Source organism: Buceros rhinoceros, unplaced genomic scaffold (assembly GCF_000710305.1).
Source record: "Buceros rhinoceros silvestris isolate BGI_N320 unplaced genomic scaffold, ASM71030v1 scaffold27828, whole genome shotgun sequence".
NCBI classification, from domain to species: domain Eukaryota; kingdom Metazoa; phylum Chordata; class Aves; order Bucerotiformes; family Bucerotidae; genus Buceros; species Buceros rhinoceros.
This window is the reverse complement of record NW_010425618.1, coordinates 353-24,218: the sequence shown is the minus strand read 5'-3', so window position 1 is coordinate 24,218 and position 23,866 is coordinate 353. Positions and strand designations below refer to the sequence as shown.

At 44.1% G+C, this 23,866-nt stretch overlaps 1 protein-coding gene across 1 annotated transcript; it reads right to left on the bottom strand.

Annotated features, from left to right (window-relative positions):
• Positions 1-7,218: 7,218 nt before the first annotated feature.
• LOC104497916 (F-box/WD repeat-containing protein 4-like) lies at positions 7,219-14,052 on the bottom strand (the record flags this gene model as incomplete). The annotated part of the gene is made up of 4 exons (XM_010141221.1): positions 7,219-7,313; positions 9,765-9,897; positions 11,085-11,270; positions 13,957-14,052. Coding segments are annotated over 4 exons (510 nt in total), but the record flags the coding sequence as incomplete, so codon positions are not given.
• Between the last annotated feature and the right edge of the window lie 9,814 nt (positions 14,053-23,866).

Below are 23,866 nucleotides of genomic sequence, written 5' to 3'. Positions count from 1 at the left end.
GAAGGGTGGTAGAGTGTCGACATGGACAGTGTGACAGCAACCAAGCTGCAGGTTTCATTATGCTAAACACTTTGCTCTGTGTTGGTTCTTTTATTCTCTGCCTTTTATGCACTTTCAGTTCATGAAAGACACCAGATCAGTGCTACTCAATTTCACCAACTCCTGTCAGAGAGACCACAGAAGATAACAAACTACCAGTGGTGACCAACTGGGTGGGACACAAGAAGTCAAAGGTTTCAAAAGAGCTTTGGGACAAAGAGTCATGTGTTCACATAAATCCTACTATACTGCTTCTCCACTGCAAGTTGTTTCCATTCCTAAAACTGTCCCCTTGTTCCTTGGCTTTCTTACACAAAATCGTTGAAGCAGGTGGAAGACAGTTTTTTTCTTCTTGATGTTAAATCAACTAGCTCCTATACCAGAAATTACTTTGCTACACCAAGGCATTTAGTCTATTTAGTCTAGTTTAGTCTATCATAAGCCAAGACCCAAACGGACACTTCAAATCAGTTATCTCCTCTGCCAACAATAAGAGCAATACTCAGAGCAGACGGAACTTCAGCTCTGGAGCACAGAAGACAGAGGTGAGCTTCTTACTTGGGTCAATATCCTCCACTATCGCTGTCTTTCAAATGCCAATGGCATGCTGAGGACCAGCCTCCTGCTGTCCTCAGGACAAATCAACACTCCTTTAGAGGGGCTAGGCTGCTATCTTAGGACACTACAGCTCCAATTCCCACCTCGGGGCATGAGCTTGTATCCTCCAAGTGACACCTCCGGCCTCATCTAGGAGGAGTAACAGTGGAGCCCATCTGCACCTGGGGCTCTCACCGTGCAAGAAAGGGCCATCCCTCTCTCCCCGCCCCCAAAAGCAACCCTTTGAAAGGTAGGGGAGGGAACAGACACTGCTCTAATTGTAGGAGTGAAACCTGGCATCCTCCTGCCCATCTACCTTTGCACTCCATTTCTGATTCTCTTTGAACCTCTGGTACAGCTTGTCAGGTCGCTGCCCTCCTGAGAGATCAGAAAAAAAATACAGCAGTGATTACTGTTGTACACTGATTTGCAAGCTAGAAAGAGAGAGAGAAAGAGAGAGAGAGAACAGCCTCCATGTGTCATGCCATGAAAGGGCTGGGACTGAAGCCGCCTGAAAAACAAACCCTTAATTTAAATGTTAATGAAAGTGCTGAAGAGACATCAGAGGCTTTAGTTTCTCTACAAGGAGCAGACTCATCAGGTCTAGAATTTATGGCCCCCTTCACCTCCCCTCTCCCCTTCTCTGCTCCATCAGCCAGAGAAGTTAGGAAAGGAAAAAAACCCCTAATTTTAACATTAACTCCACACTTCCACCCTGGGATGCAATTGCTAAATTATCTGTTGGCAGGACACTGATCAAAGGTGGAAAAACAAAGGCACACTGCACAGTCGAGCAAAGGTAAACAGCAGCAAAGGTCTGGTGAAGTTACCTTCTCCCCCTGCGAATTTAAAAAGCAAAGAGAAAATGATCGCAAACTGGAAATAGAAACCTCAAACCATAAGGCTGCCAGCTCCCTCAACTAAATTTTTTCTGTCACATCGATTAAACAGACATGGACTCTCCTGTGCAAACCAAGCAGCACAAGAACGATGCTTCCCCCAAGCTTTCCGAGACAGACTTTCCCCTTAAGCAAGGGGAAAGATGAGAAAAAACTGCAAGAGGAGGAAAAAAAGAAAGATTCAATATGCAACACAGCTCTGCAGGATTAGAAACAGATGTCTAGGTTCCAACTCATTTAGCTACTGCTTCCCAAGACCTGTTCACCTGCCCACAACCTATAGTAAGCCAATTCACAGAGTCACAGAAAATATACACATTAGACTATCGGCCAAAAGTGACAAAAAGGGAGCAAGTCATCAGTCATATGAGCTTTAGAGGGCAAAGGAAAGAAACTGAAGTGAAGAAAGGTAAATCACAGTTTCTCAACCTACAGAAGCGTTTGCATATATTTTTGTTTCTAGAGGAGAAGGAAAATGGACATGTATGTTCAGGTGTTCATCCAAGTGAAGAAGACCAAACACAGTCATTATCACACAGCTAAAGAAGGTGAAACAAGTCTTCTTCCTCTCAACATCAAGGGAACAGTTAGGGCCCATGGATAAGATACAGGTGTCATTTTAGCTCCAGAGGGGAGAAACTGATACTCATTTCCTGCTCTTCAGCTTTAGGGTGAAAGAGCACCAAGTCAGTTATGACTATTGTGTATATCTTGAAACCCACATCCAGATCACTCTCTGAGGTCAGCAAGAGATGGTAGTTAATGCCACCACTAACTCTGCAAGTCCACCCTGGGATCTCACAGTTGAGCAGGTTCTTCCTGCGCCTGGTTAAGAAACAGCTGCAGGTCAGAGTCCCCTCTCAATTATTCAAACCAACCAGGCTCTATAGAGATCCCCAAGGACAGCAGTGCTCTTGCTGTCTGCTATTTTGCTGGCAATGCACAAACCAGAATAAAGCCCCATTACTTGTCCCAAGTCCTAGCAGACTCAGAGAGGTTAACTGCAAAAAGCTAGGTCAAAACAGAGCACCACTACAGCCAACAGCTCGTCTTGATATGCAATAGGGGATATCTACTGGTAAAAGCAGAGCAAGAAATGAGGGTGAGGGAAACATTATCAAACATTTTAACTGCTGCACATTAGGGCTTCAAATGTACAGTTAAAACCACTGTGAAGCTGCTCTGACTCAAGTCTTGCTCTAATGCAATCTACAATGTCAGATTGTATTACTTTCACAAAAAGTTTCCAGATAACCATTAAAAAGAAGCCCTCAAAATTAAACATTTTGATAGTTCCCAGTGGAAGAGACCCATTCAGTCAAGGTGCCTGTCAGTACCCCTTTTCTTCCTCCCTTTCCCCAGCGAGTTTTAGGTATGTTTTACAGTTTATCCGAGGTTGTCCACAGGGACAGAGGTCTCCTCAGGCATTAATTCCCCATAATATTCCATGGGAGAGGCAATTAGGTTCACAAGACTCAAATTAGCACGTTAAAATAGGAGTCAGGTCTCAACTACAAATAAAATAACTGCATAAACAGAAGAGACAGAGCAAGCCTGGCTTTTTAAATTCAGCTGCTCACAGAACTACTCATCTTCCTTCAAATTAAACATACAATGCATAGAGCCACTCTTTGGTACAAACCTTCCTCTTCTTTGGAGTAAATCTGCACTTCACTGGGGCAACATTTTCAAGGAGAGGTCAGGTACTGCAGTAGACCCATGACAGTAGAAAAGGGGAGACCATATTTTGGGCTTACGCACCCAAAGCACATCTCTGCTGCAATAAGGCACATTAGAGTTGCTGGATGTTGCCCCAGATTGCACCAAAGCTTTCCTAGCTCTCTATCTATAGTTGCACACTGAAAACCGTTTTTGTGGCTCCATCATCTCTTTTCTTGGTTTAAAATCCAACACATTTCAAGTATAACATGGGAAGACCAGCTCTCATGATAAATATTTTGAAGTCTAAACAGCAAATGCCAGTGGCCAGACCCATCAGGAGAAGCCAGCTTAGATCTGAATACTTTTTTTGAATCCAACACCAAAGAATTTCTGAATCTAAGGTTAATAATTAATTTAACATCAAGGCCCACTTTTTTCTTTCCCTTCCAATTTACAAGCTTGTCTATCATTGGTAAAAAACTTTGCAACAACTTTTCCTCTAAATAAAGGAACATTTCAGTAGCATAACGAATATTATAAGCCTTATGTTTCTGCAGCCATAAATGCCAGGCGATTGGATCTCATTTTCTCCATAAACCTATCCCTCAAATTAAACAATGTACAGTGGTCATTTCTCCTCCCTGGCTACTGCCACCTCAGGAAATCGCAAAGCATGAAGGTGGTGCCATATTCCACTAGAAACCCCTGGATTTGCCTCGCTTTGCACATTTGAATTGGTCCACTGCACTCAGGCTTGCCCTGGTCCCTGAGCACACATAAGTCACTCCAGTAAGCACCAGTAAATGAAAGTTTAACATCTGCAAGATGCAGAGTTCAAAAGGCAAATGAACTCGGGGGGAAGGGGATTACAAGCAGCTGAGAAACATGCTTCAGGGTACACAGCCTCTCTGTAAGTAGAGCATTTTACTAATCTATGGAGAAGGACAGCTTTGGAGATCAATTAAAACAGTTGCTGGAGCAAGCTGAGGCACCCTGTTTTAAGGATGCTCAGACTCTTCTCTAGTCCCTGATGTGACAGGCAACGTGGAATCTGCTGTCCCAAACACACCAGCCAGTACAGCTATGCAGAAGACCTGCTGAAAACCCAGAAGGAACACAATATTCTCCCCATCCCCACTACCCTGCAGGGCACTGTCTGGGATCCCCAAAGCTGGGAAGCTCCAATAACACACATGGATGTGAAGGCACTTCCATGGCTGAAAAGGTTATACAAAGGACTAAGCACACTTCTCCCCTGCACAGTAAAAGGAGGAGATCCAGTACTTTTGGTAACCTTTCGCTGCCTTTTACTCTACTTAATCTCCCTTATGGGCATCATTCCATTTGAAGACTCTCCAAGCATCACCACACAAAGAGCAAGGAAGCCTCCTCTCTCACTCAGCACATCTGCATGAGCATCTCTGTAGTGACACAGGGGAACTGTGAACAAATCAAAGCAGAATACAAGAAAGATGCCAAAGCCAGAGGAGCTGCAGTTTAAAAGCAGAAGTCTCTGAAGCTTAGTTTGGGTGTATAGGCACTGTCCATCCTTTGAGCAGCAGTCCAGCAGAGCAAGACTACAGAAGACAAAGCAGAAAACCCAGCTGTGGGTCAGGAGTGCATGGGATACTTTCTAAGGAAGCTTCACACAGGGGGAGATATCACTGAAAAGCAAAAAGAACTTTCACTCCTGCCCATTAACAGCTGAGGTTCAGTAAAAATATAGGCCTGACTATCCCAGAGAGTCTTAGTCCTGGCAAAACTCCAACTCAGGAAACTGCAGCCTCTCCAAAGCACTTTTGAATGGCTAGATCTAGAGGAGCCCTCCCTGCTCCTACCCCACCACACACAACTGCTTTGGGCTATTCCTATGTGTCCATAAGAGAGAGAGATGGTGGGTTCTCAGCAACAATGGGCCAAAATACTTGGGTGGATGGAGCCTGATTCTACCACAGTTCTACACCAGCAGAACTCTCCATATTTACGGAGGACCTCTCGGTTTACACTAGCACAAGTGAGAAGGGAGAATCGGGAGGGCACGTCAAGCATTTAGGAGGAAGTGGAGGTTATAGGCCATGTTCAGGCTCCAGTGAGGAACAAACGCACCCCAGCTCTGGCAAGAAGAATGGGGACTGCAAGGGAGGAAAAGCTTCACACACAAGTGCATAGGGAATATACATGGGTGAAATATGGGCTCTTGCAAATAAAACAGAAACCACAGAGCTTCCCAACACAGACCTTGCTAGAAACCAGATATTATCTTTTTGATACTTACCCTCATTAGACAGTGAGCAATAAAACCTATTAGTGAAAAATTCATCTCCCCTGCCCCTTGCCCTGGTCCTCCCCCACCACATGCCCTCCTGCTCTGATCCTCTCTCTCTCCTAGGATGGCTGTGATTTGTTCTGAGAAGCGACAGGTTTATAGGTTAGCCGACACCTTCTCTCTGTGGAATTTTAATTAACTTCTCCCATCGTCAATATGTTAAGGAGCAGGATTCCCATTATACAAGGTCAGCAGCATGTTTCAGGCCCTGCTATATCAGCCATCAAATTGAAGAATTAATGACGTGGCTAATTGGCTTTAATTCTCCACACCCCCCTCCCAAAAATATGGAGGGGTAAGAAGGGGCGGTAGGGTGGGCTATCAGAGGAGACTGGTACAGTCCACAGTCTCATAAAAGGACAAATGAGAGTGCACAATTTAAGGCCACTTGTTCATGGGGTAGCTGTTCCACCACCTCCCATTTATCACCCTGCAGGAAAGAAAGGGAGGAGGTGGGGAGACTGTGGGTAAATATTGTGACAGAGAGTGTGCGCAAGCGTGCACACCAGGGAGAGGAACATTGTCCTGACAAGAGGCCATCTCAGTAGGTCATCACTTAAGAGCAGGAAGCAGCATGCCACTGGGCTTTAACCAGCCATGGTGCTAGAGCCAGAGCCCATCTGCTAGAAAAGGGGCCCCTGCAGCGCAGAAGGCAGCAAAGGACTTCTATCTAGCATCTAGCAGCATTAACGCATGTGGCCCTTCTTCAGAAATACTGTGTCTCAAACACTCAGAGCAATGGGACAAGAGAACAGGAAAATCATAGCAGGCCTTGAGGGTCATTTCCCTGATACTGCCGTTATCTCTGTACCACTAGGTTTCTGCTGCCTGCAAAATAAGCTTGGAAATCTAACAAGGACAGCAGTTAAGGGAAATATTCCGGTTTTGCACAAGCATAAAACTCACTAGTTGCAGACATCACAGGGGCAGCAACACCACCTCTTCTTCCCCTGTTCCTTGAGGAAGAATGTCTCTCACATTCAGAAAACCAGCTTAACAGGGAATAAGAGAGAACTGTTGCTGGTTGGTGTAAGATTTTAACAGTGAGAGTTTACGTTTGTCAGATTTTCACTTCCTCAAGAACAGGAGCACTTTGAAAAACACCTCAGAAGACACTGGTGTAGGTACTGCCCTTGCCTCCCATGCTGTAGTTGGAGCATTATGCCCACAACAGAAGCACAGAGTTACAGACAAGAGAAGCTGGAGGTAATTCCTGAACTCCACTTCCATCTTTCCTAGTTCAGCATGCTCAAAGAAAACCAACCTCTAACCACTGCACACAGGTCCCAAGCAACGATCTTTTTGCTTGGCATCTCTTCTGCCAGAGAAAGAGAATACAAGTTGGCACCTTTTCAGTACACAAAACCTCAAGAGGATTTGGCTCATTGCTTCTAATTAGCAAGTCAGAGAGTTTGCTCTGCCAGTAAGAATGAACAGGTTCCACCTGAGACAGCAAGAGGAATACAGGGCCATTTTCACAGCCCCTGTAAGAGTGGATCACTCTGCTGTTCTGGGGAACAAAGGCCACACATTCTTCTCTGAGTTGCTGCTGCCGGCACAGGCACCTGATTAGCCTCCACCCAAATCAAGTCCCTGAAGTGTCACACTGGTGCCTCAGAGAGATTTGTGGACACACAGCCTATCCAATTCCATTACTCCTCTCTGTTGCAAACTGGGAATAAAAAGAACTGTTACCTTAATAATGGGCTGATAGCAATGGACCACACTCGATCCTCTGTCTGCACTGTATGTAGACACTGCCCAATTCTGCCCGCGGACAGGGACCAAACCTAAAGAGAGATATGCATGTTACACCACATCATCCAGAAGGTAGGACGCATGCTGCTGATATTGCGCCGGAAGAGCTGCCAAAACTACCATGCTCACCTTCCCTGAGATCCTCTCCCTGAATTCCCATTACTTATTTCTGAGGAGCAGAGCCTGCAATCACTGGCAGAAACAAGCAAGTTACACAAAGATTCAGCTTATGAGTATGACTTTGCACCCCACCAGTAACAGAGAGTGCACTCCCACCACCATGTGCTCTCTAGGGCAGCACCCAACACAGAGACTTCTCATCTTCTGAAGTTAAATAAACAAGAAGTGGGATTTGTTCAAATCTCTGCTATTCTCTTGAATAGTGTGGGAAGAGTTTGTATCATCCCTGAAAAATTTCCATTTGTATTGTCTATAGAATTGATCCTTCGCTATCCTGTTAAATATTTTTTGATCAAGTTTCTTAAGTGCACCTCAGGCTATTTTCAAATAGGCCCCCTTGCTCACCAACAACATCAGAGAATCTCTTCCCTCCCCCATCAGGGCACACATCCTAACTTTGTTTCTGGGTCCTAATAAAGCCATCCAGATTCTTGCCGGGGCCTCTGCCTGTGGCCCTCATTTTCTCCACCTTGCCTTCATTCTTGGTCCACAAGACTTGAGCTCCCCAATTCTTTGTAACCAGCCCCCAATGTTTCACTTCAAGACTTCAAAGCTGGGAGAGCCCTATTTGTTTGTTTGTTGATAATGCCCAGGATTGCAGGCTATTCTTGTCAGCAGGGAATTTAGCACCTAGTGTCAGCAAAAGCAGCAGAAAAGCTTAACTCTTTTAAGGCACCCCTATCTCCTACAGGTTAAAAATATTGCTCAGAGCACACTATCTGGTGCCTATCGCACAGGAATGTACATTAGCAGCTCTTCAGGGCTTAGTCCTAATCAACACTCGGCAGAGCCCTCAATAGCTTAGACACTTAGAGCCCCTTTAAAAGGCTGGTCGGGATTCCCTTCCACTCTCCAAGAGTCTCATTCACGCAAACAAGGCAGCCTACAAAAGAGATGATAAAAAATAAAAGGTGTACATCCCTAGAGCCTGTACTGTGGGTAGCACTGGGTGGGCAAGATCTCACACTAGCTCCAAGAAAAACAGCCTTAAATTCCTCTCTGGCCTTAAGGAATTTGTTCTCAAGGTCGGGGAGGTCTGTCCTCTGGCTGCCAGGGAAGAAGCTTGAAGGCACTCTCCCAGCAAAGAAGCTCCACAGAACAGAGAGGAGAAGCCCTACTTCAGTGTGAGACAAAGCAGCAACGAGGTCTTGTGCTCAGGAGGCAAGCAGTATCCCCAAGAGAACCCTCTGCATCTGAACACTGCTCTGCTTGGGAGTGACTTTACCCAGGAGCGCACCCATACAGAGGGACCAACGAGAGCAGAGAGGGTCATGCTGCTCAGCAGCCTGTCAGATAGTTACCCATTACCACACAATTCCTACAAAACCTTGCAAGAGACATTTAAGTCTTTCTTTGCCCCAACCTCCCCTCTTGCAAAACAGGAATAGCAGTTTTTTCTCTTACCACCATTAACATTCTACAATACGTACTAGAGACCAAGAGTATCCATCAAGCTACCCTGAGCAACAGCCAAAGCTTTCAACACACAGCAACTACTTCCAACAATGAAACAAAAGGCTGTGAAGGTGCTACAGGTACTGCACCATGCTAGTAGGACGAGGGTGAAACACCTACGTGGGTTTTCCTAAACTACTAAAACAGAGCTGCTTACAGCTCAAGAGAACAACTCTCCAGGTCCATGCAGAAATAGAGCACTGCGAATCACAGGCAGATGGACAAAAATCAACAAGGTCCTCCCTCAAAAATAAATAGTCATGAATTATGTGACAGGATTCAGCAATGCCAACTGGAAGAGAAAAATGGAAACTAACAGTATTCATAGTCTAACTTCACTCCTGGTTTGCAAACCAAGAAACAAAAAACAAAACCAAAAAACACCACCAAAACCCACAAATACATAACCCACAACCCCACAGAATTGGAAAAGACATCATACTATCTCTTAAAGAGACTGAATATACAAGAGAGTGCATGTGAAGCAGCACTGCATCTCAACGCAAGGATGTCCTTGAGATACATACAGCAAATTGCAGATTAACTGGTGTTGATCTTCACTACAGCGTTAGACACACACAGTGAAAGAAGTAAAATATCAGCTGCCACCTTCTGCACTTGCTGGTTTAAAGCAGCAGCTGATGTTGTAAAGCGCTGCCAAATCTCTTAAAAGCTTGGCACAGCAAGCATCTTTTCAGTCATGAGCCTACGCCAAGTCACCCAGCACTCCTCCTGCAGAAACACAAGACAGGCTCACAACAGTTCTGCTGACACGAACATTCATGGCACAAGACCTCTGAGGTCACCTCTGCAGCAGCACCTGCAGCTGCTGCAATATCACTGCTCACCTTTGCTGTTCTGTCCCGGGAGCCGCTGACAGTGAGGCCACCTTGGAAGTCCACACAGTTCACCTCCTGTTCATGTGCAGAGAACTTGACACTATAGGAGCCGTGGATCTTGTGAAGGACAATGTTGCCATCTCTGAAAAACAAATCCCCAGGCAGGGAGTCTGCATCAGCTGTATCTCCCTTGGACACACACCTTCCATTAGTGCTTAGGAGTGCCACAAGACAACCAGAACTGATCTCTCACAGGAGCTGAAATTCATGCAGCAGCACTTTCCCTCCACTCCTCACACATCACCTGTTCTCTTGCAATCCCACATCTGTCCAGTCAAAGGTTGATCTGCTGCACATGAAAACTTTCCTGGCTATCTTTCCACCCTCCACTATGTGTTAAGCTGTAGAAGCTAGCAGAGCAGCCATTCTTCCTCCTACGGCTTTGAGCTTGCCAGAATCCTGGCTGGATGCTGACCTGCTAGAGTAAGGGAACAAGCGAGAGGTCATTCTCACCCATGTCCAAGCCTCAGTTTTCTTTCATTTCAGAGCAGCTGTGCAGGGTATTGTCCTTTGAATTAGCTATAAAGATACGTAGATTTTTTTTTCAAACAATACAGCAACTTGAATTTCAAATGCATACCTTCATTTTCACCTGAATTTTGGGCTACAGTTCACAGGGGAGAGTCTCAAGATATCCAAGGCAGACAGCCTTGCTTGCTTCTCCCAATTCTGTGCTTAAGTGCTGTGTATATTAATACCTAAAAGTTTATAAATAACAGTTCTGTCATTTGCTGTAATGGAAAAAGGCTAGTAAAATGCAAAATTATTTGGAAAAACACGTGTACTGGAATGCTTAGCAGTTTTCCCCCTCTCCACAAATACATGTTAGGTCTAACCAACATTTACTCGTCTCTAGAAAGCTTCAGAGCACTCTAGAAAGCACCACTGTTGGTCAAGTTAACCAGCAGTTCTGAATATCAGAACAAAGTCTAACTACCCTGACTCTAACAGGGAAAGAAATGAAAATTGCACGTCAGTCAGGACTGCCCGCTCAGTCAATCCTGACTGAGCGATGTTGTAGACGTGTACACAAGTTCAAAAGAGAAGAGGACACTTTATAAGGTCAACAGCATGAGACTCAGCTTCTCCACTGCTGTAGTAGATGCTTTTTCAGAACACTACCAAATCATAAGAGAGGAAGCAGCTGCAGTTGAACACAGCCAAGCATAAGGACACTGCGTAGCAAGATTGACTCCTGAATTGGAGTTACACAAAACCTTTTCAACTTCACTGCCACTCTCCTTGGGCTCCTTCATTCACCCAACTCACCCTCCTCCACTGACGATGTGGGAGTTGACAAGAACAAAGCGACATACGTCCTCCTGGTGGCCAGAGAAGATAGCTTGAGGGTGACGCTGCAAACCTGACCCATCCGGACAAAGCCTGTACGCCTGGATGTTTTCCGCTTGAGACAGGTAAAGATACTCGCCATCCAGCTCCATCCAAGGCATCAAACTGCAAACAGATAGCAGGTTGGGGAGTGCAGAAGAGGGCAGAATAAAACAAAAAACCTCACACACAGAAAGGAAAAAAAATACCTATGCAAACTTATCAAGAAAAGCAAATGCCCACTCAGCAAAACTGAAGATAGAGCTGCTGGTCACATGCAAAAGCAGGTCTTAATATAAAAGCACAGCTAAGTGAAGCTTCTCCAGCAATATACAAAACAGATCACATTGCTGGCATTTTTCTAACCAGGAGCTAAGGAAAAGGAAGCATGGAATCTCTGAAAAAGACTATGACCAAGAGTAGAGTACATTTAGATAGGAAATACTTAAGGCTCCCTGACCCCTCTTGATGAGCCCTGTATGTTTTAAGAACCTATGAGGCACATGCAAGCTATGCCAAGCATTTCTAACAGCATTCAATACAAGGCTCTTGGTGCAGTCAGTCAGTCTTTATCCTGCTTTTATATTTGCTGATGTCCAGTAAAGACCACAAAGCTGCCGCTGTTTCCCATGCTTCTGAGCATGGGAGCAGGTAATATCAAGTAACGCAAGTCTTCCTACAGAGAGGAAGTCCTCCACCTCCTGCATTCTCTGTATGCTGGTACACAAGCAGCAGGGTAAGCCTGAAGCTATCCAAGAACTTTGTGCTCATCGTGTAGAGGAGGTGTTTTTCTACATTCACACCTCTTCCACTGCTGAGCCAAAAGCAACTGCAGGGCAACTTCTTGATTTCTGTTGCCCATCTTTCAGAAAAGCCCAAACAACCCTTCTGCCCCTTGCTATCTGTGGGACAGTGGCAGGTTCCTACAGACAGGTTCCAGGCTAAGAGCAGTGGGCTGCGGAAGGAGCAGATTGAAATTACAAGTGGAAAACATGCTCCACTTCCTGGGAGACCAAGAGGAGGAGGAGACACTCAAGCAATGTCTGAATGAAGTCTGTCATCACAAGAAGTTTATTTATTCTCAAAACAAAACCAAAATACAGAAAACGGAACAGTCTATGATGCACGCTTAGGTAGTGAGCTCTTTGCTTAAGATCTTGCTTTTCTGCAGGCAACAAAGAATCAGCAAATAGGCCTTCTGCATACAGCAAGGGCAGATACAAAGAGACATGGGGTTCGTGCCCTAAGGGGCATGGACGCGTGAAATCATCTCCAGTCTGCAGTCATTGCCGAGTGCACCAATACCCGTACGAATGCTGAGCAAAACCAGAGCCTTTCCATGGAATAGCCTTGTAGTTTTCAAGCTATTCAGGAACAAACTGTTTTGAAAGCAGGGAGGCTTCTCATTAAAACCTGTCTCCCTCTTTTTTATAGATAATTCATCCTCAGAGGCCACAATTTTTGTCAGCAAATGCGTTATGCAGAGCTGCACCTCATAACATCTCAATGAGGAACTAGGAACAAAAGAATAAGATCTCTTATTAGATAGAAGGTTCCCGCTTGCCTGGATTCATCTTCAATAACAGGCTTTCAGTCACATGGACGAAGCAGTTGAGCATAGGTTATAATGTTCATCTGGGACTTGATCATATGCATGGAAAAAATAAGAGGCATCTTTGGAGCAGCAGCTTTAGTTTTAGGCAGGCTTTGATTTCCCCTTCCTTCCTCCACTCCTACACAGTCCTCTAAAAGCAAGTAAATATCCAGCTTAGCCAGCCAGTTTCTGTGGCTCTCCTCCTGCTGCAGATTAGCTTTTTACCCTTTTCTATGGCTTTTTCATAAGAAGTAGTAAAAATCTGAAGCAGGATCAATGAAAATTAGAAGATGCCGTTTGGATGGTGGCCTCATTAAATCAGTCCTTGCCTTTTCACTTGGGAAGCTGGTTTAGTAATGATCTCTTACGTCCACAGAGCCCGTCTTCACAGATGGTTGCAAGCACTTCAAAGGCAGGTATACACCCTGCACCAAAAACCACTGTGCTTGTTACAGCTGTTCCCAGGACTTCAGACAAGCAGTGGCACATTACCGACCGCTTCAATCTACACAGCACAAAAAATGCAAGAAGCTCAGTAGCAAGACCCTGTTCTTCAGCAGCTAACAACCACGGTCTTTCTCATTTTTTTCTGTCTGATGGTGTGAAGACTGAAAATTCAGATGTATTCTTCAAACAGGAGACCTATCTAATGCTTTGCTTGGAAAACCGAGTACACCTTTGCAAGCAAGAATTTAACAATATCCTCTTGTTAAGGTCAAATATACATTTATTTTTCTTTAGCGAAGGAGAGAAGCGTAAGGTAGAAAAATGGCAGTGAGCATTTTAGATTTGTACAGCCAAATCAGGGGCCAAGATAAAGAACAGGAGACAAGTGAAGCATTTTGAGGGCACACATAAGTCAAGTTATGGTCATTGTGAGAGCAGGACAGAAAATTGCTCATGGTACACAGTAATAGACTGGTTCGTAACAATTTGAAGTGTGTAGTAAAGATTGCTTAAATCTGACTAGAATTGCACAGATCAGAACAGTGACAAATTCAAACTCTCGACTCTCAGAGTGAATTCCTACAGCAAGACAGCAACTCCAATTACCCCACATCCAGCTAGGAAGCAACACCCAACACAGGCCAGCGACATCACTTGTAAGACCCTGTGGATCACAAGGAGCTGGAAATATCTCATTTCAAGGCACAGATGCAAACCCAAGGCCATGCAGCAGCTGACACAGAACAAAGTAGAAGAGAAAGAACCACTTGCTTGCATTTCCATTTCAGGACTGTCTCCCTCTGGCAGCGTCCATGCCTCCAGTTCTGCGATACCTTCACCCTTTCCTTCACTGGAATGCCAGCCGCTCTGCAGAGAGGAGAAGAGATGAGATTAGCAACCAGGACTGATGCTATACGGACAGCAGACATGCTCAAGCTGGTCACAGGTATAGTGTCATTCTGATTCCACAAACAATGATTGGATAAACATTGATGGTGTCCATGCTACATTAGAGCAAGTGCATTCATGAGAGCTGACAGCAAAGGAACACTAAGCAGAGTAGGTGCTTATCAGCAAAGAAAGTCATCCCTGATGATCACTGGTGTACAAGCCTTAAACCTGATCGAGACCTGATCTAGTATACTGAATGCAACAAAGGTTCAGACAAAATGTAATCAAAACAAGATGACACGGAAAGAAACTACCAGAACAACCAGAGAAATAGGACACCACTCTTCTAATAGAGGCTCAAGAAAGTCAGTGAAGACAAGGACACCATCACACAAGAACAGATGGAGGAAACACTAGTCAGGAGAACACTGAAAGTAGAAGCCAGAAGTGTGTCTAGCCAGAAGACTAGTAAAGAACTGCTCCAGACCCTCATCTGCCTGACAATCACATAACCAGATACAATAATGAGAAATGAAGATGTATTAAAACTAAAAATAGAATGCATTCATCTGTGTAACTACCCAACACACGCACACCCCAAGACAGACTATCTTTTGCAGGAGCTCTCTAAAGAATAGAGAATCCTACCACATAGCTGGAAAATTCTCTACTTACAGTCAAAATTACTGAAAGAGTGACTATAGCTCAAAAGCAGCTGCTGAGATACAAATCAAAGTTATTGGGACAAGCTGAGACAAGCCAAGATCAACACAGCTCAAAAGGTGACAAAAGGTAGGTACCACAGAGACCTGAGACCAAGGTCTCTTTAGAGTCCACATGAACACACCCAGTTCAAGCAGCTGTTCAACATCTGTTTTGCTTTCATGATCCAGGGTTGACTGGGTGGGGGGCGGGGTGGGGATATGTGTGGGAAAGCAGCTTTAGCTACCAACTTTCTCCTATTACAAACTTAATTATTCAGTATGCTTGGTGGAGTTGCTTAGGTAGAAAAGATCATAAAAGTACAAACCAGAAGAAACTCAAGTTATCCTCTGTGAATCACTTAGTAGATTACATTACTTTATCCTACTTTCATGCATCTCAACAGCCCAGATGCATAGGATGAAGGGAAGATTCCTGAGAGATGGGAACTGGTGCCTGATCAGAAGCAGTTCCCTCCTCTCACCCCTACCATGCCCCCAATCCACTTCCCAAAAGCGGAATTTTTGGGTACTCTGTCATTTTGAAAACAAAAATTAGCTCCGTGTAAATAAACATCTCCTGTGGTTGTTAATGGATGTAGGAATCTCTAACCTGGGCCTGGCCAGATTCTCTTTTTCCCAGCCTTCCTTCCATAGCCTCAGGCTCCTTTTTTTTCTGCTCACACTTCCCTCCCCTCTTCTATGCTTTCCGGCACTTAGTCACCATTATAATTTGACTGCATTCCTGGGCATGCGACCCATTTTAAACAAAAACAAAAACCACACAGAAAAGCTTTTTGTCCCCTTGAAAGTTCTGCAACTGTAAGTTCATTATCAGTAAAGCTACACCAAAAACACCTGAATTTAGGAAGCTATGAGATCAACAAAAACCACACAGAAAAGCTTTTTGTCCCCTTGAAAGTTCTGCAACTGTAAGTTCATTATCAGTAAAGCTACACCAAAAACACCTGAATTTAGGAAGCTATGAGATCTTTATTTCTTCTAAAAAAAAAAATAATAAAACTACAGAGTTAGCCTAGGCTATAAGAGGAATTGATTTTTTAAAGGGAGCACTTGCACGAGCTTGAGGGGCCAGATAGTGTCTGGGATGAGGAATGCACACCACTGAAAAGCCAGGTCAGGTCCAGCAGTCTCCTCCTTGGTTATTACTCTCCCAGACAGTTCAGGCTCTCCGCCCACGTCCAATTCTATTCATTACTCCAAAAACGCTTCTCCTCCCCACACTCGACCCTCAGTTAAGTTCTCCCCACGTACCGATTTTAAGTCACCAGCTTGCACAATGATGGAAAACGCACTCACGCCACAACCCCCTCCCAACACACACTGGTCCGACCAGACATCCTGAGTTCAATGCACAAACCCTACAAAGACTAGATGTAATTTCCAAGGCTCTGAAGAAGGTGAATCCAAGGTCAAAAAAGCAGCCTCCGTCTCATAGTGCTGGTCACTTTTCTAGTTGGGGTCAGGCCTTGATCCTTCTGCTGCTGCAAGGGTAATTTCAGAAGAGAGTCAGACATTGGCTTGGCCTACAGCCCCAGTTCACCACTGCACTTATTCCTGTAGCAGACACCTCGTTCTTTCACACGAATCAACAGTTTCTGTCTGGAAGGGGAGAAGGACTATATGGAGGAGGTCTGGTGGGGTTTAGGGGCATTTGTTTGTTTGGATTTTTTTGTTTGTTTTACTGTTAACAGGTATATTATTTACCCAGCCTGCCTCCTCCATCTTCTATTTCCCAGACATTTTATTTATTCAAAACAGAGGCAAGAAATCGGACAGAACATACAGAGGCCATGAGAGAGGGGATGTAGAAATCAGACTGATCTCTCCCCTTTGACAATACCAAGGCAGCAGAGACAGAACTGCAATGATTTTCAGAGATTGCTCAGAGACATTCAATCCCCTATATCTGAAAAGAAGTTCCATCAAGCCCAGTGATGGAATCAAGTGCTGAGATATAATCTGATAATTTTATTTGCTTCCTCAACAGCACCCCCCAGAGCAACTTCCAAAATATACCAAAAAAGGTGACGAGCATCACTGCAATGCATAAGACCAGTTCTCAAATCTTTAAGTTAAAAAGGGGCATCACCACATAAACTTAATAAATTTATAAAAAAGATCCTTTTCTCCCTTACAAAGACTTGCTTCAATCATGATTAATGCACTTTCTATACATGCAAATCTTTAAGAATTGTTCCATGATGATCTGAGACAATCAACAGACATCACGCATATGCACTGAGTGGTTCACTTAACCAATACCTCTCACTTCAATAACTGGATTGAGCGTCCTACGATTCAGGAGACTAAACCACCATAAGAAGACAAATCCTACATAAAATGTTGTGGAGGGACCACTATCCACCAGCCAACAAATACCTTGAACTTTCTTAGTATGCAATCCTACAAAATACTAAGTCACATGCTTAAAATTCAGTACATGCTTAAGTGCTCTGTGAAATCAAGGTCTCATCAATTGTGTTCTCAGAGAAGCCACTCAGTGGTGAACTTCAAGACTGATGAAGGCTGACTCACTGAGTAAGGACTGTAATTTTCACTAGGACATATACAGCCCTCCATCAGAAAGCAACTGAAGTGCAGCCCAGCATCCTAGGGATGACAAGAAACACAGGATAAAGGAGCCAGTGAACACTATATATGAAAATTCAATGAAATTCATACAAAATGTTATTAAAGCCCCCCGGAGTCCATCCTTTTACCACCTCTGCCTGGGGTTCACAGTTATCAACAGCTGATGAAGTTACACGATACAGAACATGCAAGGCTATCTTTGTTACTAGCTAATCAATCCAAAGCCCTCTATCAGGATCCCAAGCCATATAGTGCAATACGTGACCTGAACTAACGCATGTTTCCAATCGCACTCACTCCTGATGCAAGCTCTCCTTACAAAGGCTTTGTTATGTTCAGAAAGAAGCTGAACAATTCTTACAGCCCGAGAGAGAGTTCCAGGATAAAAGGTATCCCAAGCAACCCATTACAAAGAATTTTTCATTTCCCCCTTCCTACCTCACCCCACCCTACTAAAAAAAGTTAAAGTATTTTGCTCAAATTATGGATTTCCTCTCTTTCTTGGCAGAGTTACCAAAAGAAATGTAATACTCCTTCTGGAACCCACTTCCCACCTGCTGAAGTGAGAGACTGGGACTATCACGCCACAGCACCACTGACCCAGGTGACCTCAACCACCATGGCAGTTGCTGGCCTGGGCCCCAGAAGAAAGCAATGAAAGAATCAGTAAGCCAGAGACTAAGCACATCTCCTCTGAAAGTTTAACCTCCAACAGCTTTTGCCTTCAATGATTCCCCTCCACAGACAAAGTCCTTTGCCACCAGAAATGGTACTTCTGCAAATAGCAAGAGCTTCTATGCTTTACCGTGTCCTGAGGAGATTCCTACCAGCCATCTACAATTTCAGCATGTTCCAAAAAAATGGTCCTGCAACATCATATGCTATGTTACAGAAGATAACACCAACATGTCATACCGCGTATTTTCCCAGCTGCATGGGGCATCCTAACCCAACAAAGTCCTTCATGTTTTGATACATTTTAAGCTGAAGCACTCATCTGGAAACGCAAGTCTGCAGAGACCTGCTGAGACCGAATCTCTTCCGTGGAAAAAAATCTGCTGTCTGCATAAAAGCTGTCACCAGCCTGCCTCAGGCCTGACTGGAAGGGTCACACAGAGGAACAAATAGGTCACCGTGGCTAAGCCCCGCTTCCAACCTTGGCCCTGTGGCAGGGATGGCTAACGCAGAGACCAACTGCACTTATTTGTGTTATCAGGACACACCTGTTGCATGGCAGGGTCTCAGTGCAGTTACAAGTCACGGGCCACCAACAGACAGCCAAGAGGGAAAAGCTATTTATACCAGGAACTCCTGTTGCTGTCCTCAACAAGTCGGCTGGCTTTCAAAATGTCTCTTCCAGGACAAAAATTCCACCTGAATTGCTTTACCATATGACCCTTTTTTACCTTACCACCAGATTCAGTGTTTTCTGCTCTCCCCCCCATTTCTCTTTAACATGGGTTCACATAACTGGGGTGCACAGCACTCTGCAGATTGTTCTCCCTGTTCCTTGCCTCCTTTGGTGTGTCTACACTATGGCAGTTAGACATTACCAGGCTGTGCAGGTTTACCGCTCCAGCTCACATGAACAATTCACCTGCATGAAGCAGCCAGAGCTGCAGGCAAATTTCTGTATATGCAAAAAAGACACACACCTTCACATAGGCTTCTCCCCAAAAAATTATCACCAAGACTGACAGCCAGACCACTCTGCCATCAGATACCCACTCCGTTACCAGTTATTGTAATGGAATCATGGCTAGAAGCTCCAGGCAGGGTTTGGCCTCTCTCAGGGACTTACAAAGGGGTTTTGGAGATGAAATCTGGGCTGCTTCAAAAAACGCACAGCCCTGGGAAGATCTGAAAAAACCCGCAGCTGCTCAATAGCTGTCATGTATATTATGACTTGAAAGAGAGGACAATAAGGATAGTATTTGGATAGAGTGAAATAACCCATAGCCATTTATGCAGGATACAAGGATAATAGCAACAAGCACAGCACACTTTTTTTTTTTAGCCCTGAACTAGAAAAAACTCTTCTTCCACTTTGCACTCATGAGTATTTTAAGGGAAGGATAGGCAGGCTTAGAGGAACTCTTACAAATGATTTCATATTCCCAGACCTAGAGGCAGTTTTGATGTTGTGGAGCTGTCCTGGCAGATCTGTCCTGTCCAGAACTAACACTTAAAGACACAGTAAGAACAAATCTAACAGGAGTTGCTAAAAACCACCGGCTTCTCCAGCACAAAGGAATAGCTGTGTGCCCTATTCCAGGCTTCTGCTGTTATTGCAATATCCTCCCCAGAGTATTCCCCTCTCCATCACCTGCACCAGTTCATTGCCTACTTTATTTCTGACTTAAAGTAACGTAACTTTGGTAGAACAAGTTTTAAAAGATGAAGGGAACCGAAGGAGCTTTACAAGCATTCATTCCTCCTCCCCCGCCAGTACTGAAGGGAGAGGTCTCCTATGATTGCTGCAGTTTGCATTCGGATTTGACTTGTGCAGATTGGCCATTTCCTGCTCCTGCAGGTGTATATATTTTTCCAGGATCTAGAGAAAATGAAGCTTTTATTAACTCACAGAAATGCTTACACAAGCTCTTAAATGCTCGAAGATTATAAATTCATCTGTTAATGAAGCCATGTCTCTGAACTGAAGAATACACATGATCCTGGTGGGTAAGGCAGAACAGGAGACAGGGAGACAGAAAACATGCAGTGGAGCATTTCTCTATTTTGACAACAGTTATTTATGCATTACAAAGAGCACGTTGTCAAGCTATTTAGGTTACAACTTTTAACTTGCCCTCTAAAATTCCTTTGTTACAAAGAGGAAGTAAGTTTAGCCCAGCTGCAACTTTATTCCTTTCTTCCATGGTTTAAATAAAGAATCACCTTGCAATGAGCTCTTTGCCTCTCCAATTTCTCCAGTCCAAGGTGGTCCAGCATGCAGGCACTGGATGAAGGCGTAAAGCACCCACTGCTATTCCTGGCTCTGACACTGACCTGCTGCACAGAGGGCAGCTTGGTTGACATCTCTCTGCCTCCACTTCCCCTCCCAACCCTTGTTTACCCTGGCTATTTAGGCAGCAAGCTCACCAGGGCAGAGACTGCTCTGGCTGGGCTTGTACGACAGCTGGCAAAACAGACAGAAGCTACCAGACACAACTGTAATATCACTATACTCACCAAAAACCCAAAGGCTTCATGCTAATGCTCAGCTACAGCTTAGCTGCAGAAAGTATTCTTAAGCCTTAATGTTTCTGTGATATTCTGCCATGCTTTTTTGTAGCAAAACCACTCCATTCGCCTTACGCCACAAAGACCGGGCTTGCCTCTTGCTTCAGCCTCTCCTGTCACTGAGCAAAGCAAGAATTTTCAGCATAGGGACTATCTTTTTACCATCCCCATGACAAAGTCTTGTTGCAGTAAAAGTCTATACATAAAATTAACATAACTATACAGAAAAAGTGGCAGCCTGACATAGATTTGCAGGACACGTACCAAGAACCACATGCACCTGGAACCACTCTGTACTTCCGTAATAGTGACACAATATTCTATTAAACATTTATTTACTGCTGATTCAAAGAAGAAACAGCACATTTAAAATACTAAGAATGTGCTTTAAGAACCCTTCCAAGCCAGGCCCTGCCGTCCCCAACATACAGGAACGGATGCGAACCTAGTGATCCGCCTGCCCAAGCAATGAAGCATACAGAAACACTGCTCAAAGCAACCTTCTTTCTCCTCCTGCAAATGTACAACTGAATCAGAACCTTAAATACTTAACCCTGCTTAACCTGCAGCTCCCAACCAGCTGAATCTGCCAGAAAGAGCAAATATGAGACACCGCCAATGTTGTGACTATGCCTTTCAGCATAACAGCTAGTGTCTGGGATTAAATCCATATCTTTCTTTCACAACATTACAAATCAGTTTAACATAGTTTAAGTCTGTGTCCTGGGATAACCAGAGCTGGCAATTTGTAAAGGTACACGGTCAGGATCAAAAGTATATAATTTTAAAAATTAAATGAGATTATTTCAGGTATACTACAATTTCTTTTGTCCATGCTGCTGACAGCTAGGATTTTGCAAGAGCTTTCTTAAAAAATTCCTCCCTTCCCTGTTTTGGCAGAAAAAGTTTTATAAGCAAGTAGACTGTGCAAACACTTGTAACACATCCAAGCTAAAGCCTGTTCCCACTGATCTTCTTGTCACAATTACTTGAAGATAGAACTAACAGAAAAAACATTTTAAAGAAATGGTGTCATTTTCGAGTTAAACACCCTTTTAAAAAATGGGGAAGTGGTGGGCAGGGAGCTAAGTTTCACAGCTATCTTATGCTTTAGGCTCAAATTGATCTCTATTTACGAAGCATTAACAGATGGCTTATCAAAAGCCATTTAACAGCAGAAATTATCAAACTATTCTGAGACGGTTTTTTGTTTTACACAGTAAATACTCCCTCGACTAGTTTTTAACTTATGCCAGCCTCCCAGGGACCATCAGTTTAAGATATAATGTTAGAACCATGCGCGTTACTTCATTAAGTACATTTACCACAAACTGTTCCAGCCTTTCTCAGTTGTGGACAGTATTGCACAAAAACCTCTTAAAAGCAAAAACGTTATTCAGAACGTGCTACAGAAGCTATAGAAGCTTCACCTCTTGAGCGTCAAAGCCAAGCTTGACAAACTCAAGATTTGACCATATCACTAAGAAAGCATAGTTATCAAGAAGGTCCAGCTATCCATCATCTTCATCACCATTCTATTTACCCAATGATACCTCAGTTTATATACCTACTCAGCTCAGATTTAACCTTCAATGAGCAACCTACCAGGCTCCTACATAGAATTACTATCAGGAAGAAAGACTGTGTGCCCAGAAGCTTACCTCAAACCCCTCCTCAACTTGTATCAGTTAGCCAAACAAAATATGACCTTTCTCTGTAAATCTTACTTCCTCAATTGCAAGACCAGCAATCTTGGAGATTGGAGACGTGCATGAGGACTAAGTCCTATGGAAGAGACACGGCTAATTAGAACTCACAAGCTGACATGAGACTCTTAAACTCTTCTTCAGCTAAGTACAAATTTTACAGCTGTACCACAACTCAACACATGCACTCACGCTAACTCTTCTGGAGATGTACAGATACCCAAAGACCCATGTGCCCTCAACTTTTATCTGTGGCCAGAACTGTCTAGCCTCCTGAAGCAAAACTCCTGCAACTGCCGCCAGATGCTGGATCTCCACACAGGGAACACAAGTGCTTTGCTTTCAGGTACTGTCCATAAGATCTGACTATCTCAAAGAACTGAAGATTGTCTGAGCCATCCATGAAGTTAAAAGTAATTAAAGGATTCATCCTCCAGATATAACTCAAGGTTCCTGCATAACCAGCTTGTAAAGTGACTTGGTGTGTTATCCGTGATTGAACTCACTAGGACCAGGGCAGTGCTGACCAATGCTAAAAGCAGCACTCAGTACTAGAGTTGTTTAAAGAAAACTTGAAAATAGGACTCCGCAAAAAACCACATCCTAGAATTACTAAAAAAACCCCTGTTCATAGCAAACCTAACAGCATTGAAATCCCTGGGAGCTTATGATTCTCAAGCAGCCTTCCCTTCATTTTAACCCTCTGACCTAGCAAACGTCTTCTGTAGCTGTTTATAGACCTGCATTCCTTTGCAGGGGGAAGTGGTGGTCCTTGCATATGCTGCACCTGCTCTGCTGTACACCTGATCCCTTCTGCAACTGAAGGAGCATAGTGTCACCCTATTCTTAATGAAAAATACAGAACTTCATTTCCTTGGGAGACAAAACCGTATATCACAGTAGACAAAGTCCAATACACAGACATTCTGCAGCGTTTGTGTCTGCTGACTTCCAAGGGAACTGTGCTTAACGTTCAAGCTGTGAAGACTGAACAGGTTGAAGTGCTGGCCGAAAAAAAAAAAAGCACTACCAAAGTTTTGCTCATTCCAGCAGAAGCCATAATTGTTTCTCTGAAGTCTGGACTGTTGATGAGACAGCAATAGGAGACAGCAAAAGAGGCCTCAAAAACTGACATCCCTTCTTTCAATAATGTCAATGCACTGTTTACAGAAACAATACTGAGTCACTGGATGACAAACAAGATCCTGGGCTAGCAGATAAGGGGGAACCATGGGAAGGGATTCACAGATCCTAAGAACATAAACTTCCTCTTGGGATCCTTAAACTAGCAGGGAAAGCCCACGTCTCCATGTGGCATTTTGTACACTAGAAAATTTGAGAGAAGAAAGGCATCTTTGGGTCCTTACCAACCACTGTCAAGGACAAAGCCCAAAGGCGCTTCCCCTAGACAGACGCTGGTGTCACACACAGTAAAGCCAAGAGGGCTCACACCTACTTCTTACCTACGGTATGCTGTTGACCGGGGGTGGGGTGTAAATTCCTATCCACAAAACTCTAAAACCC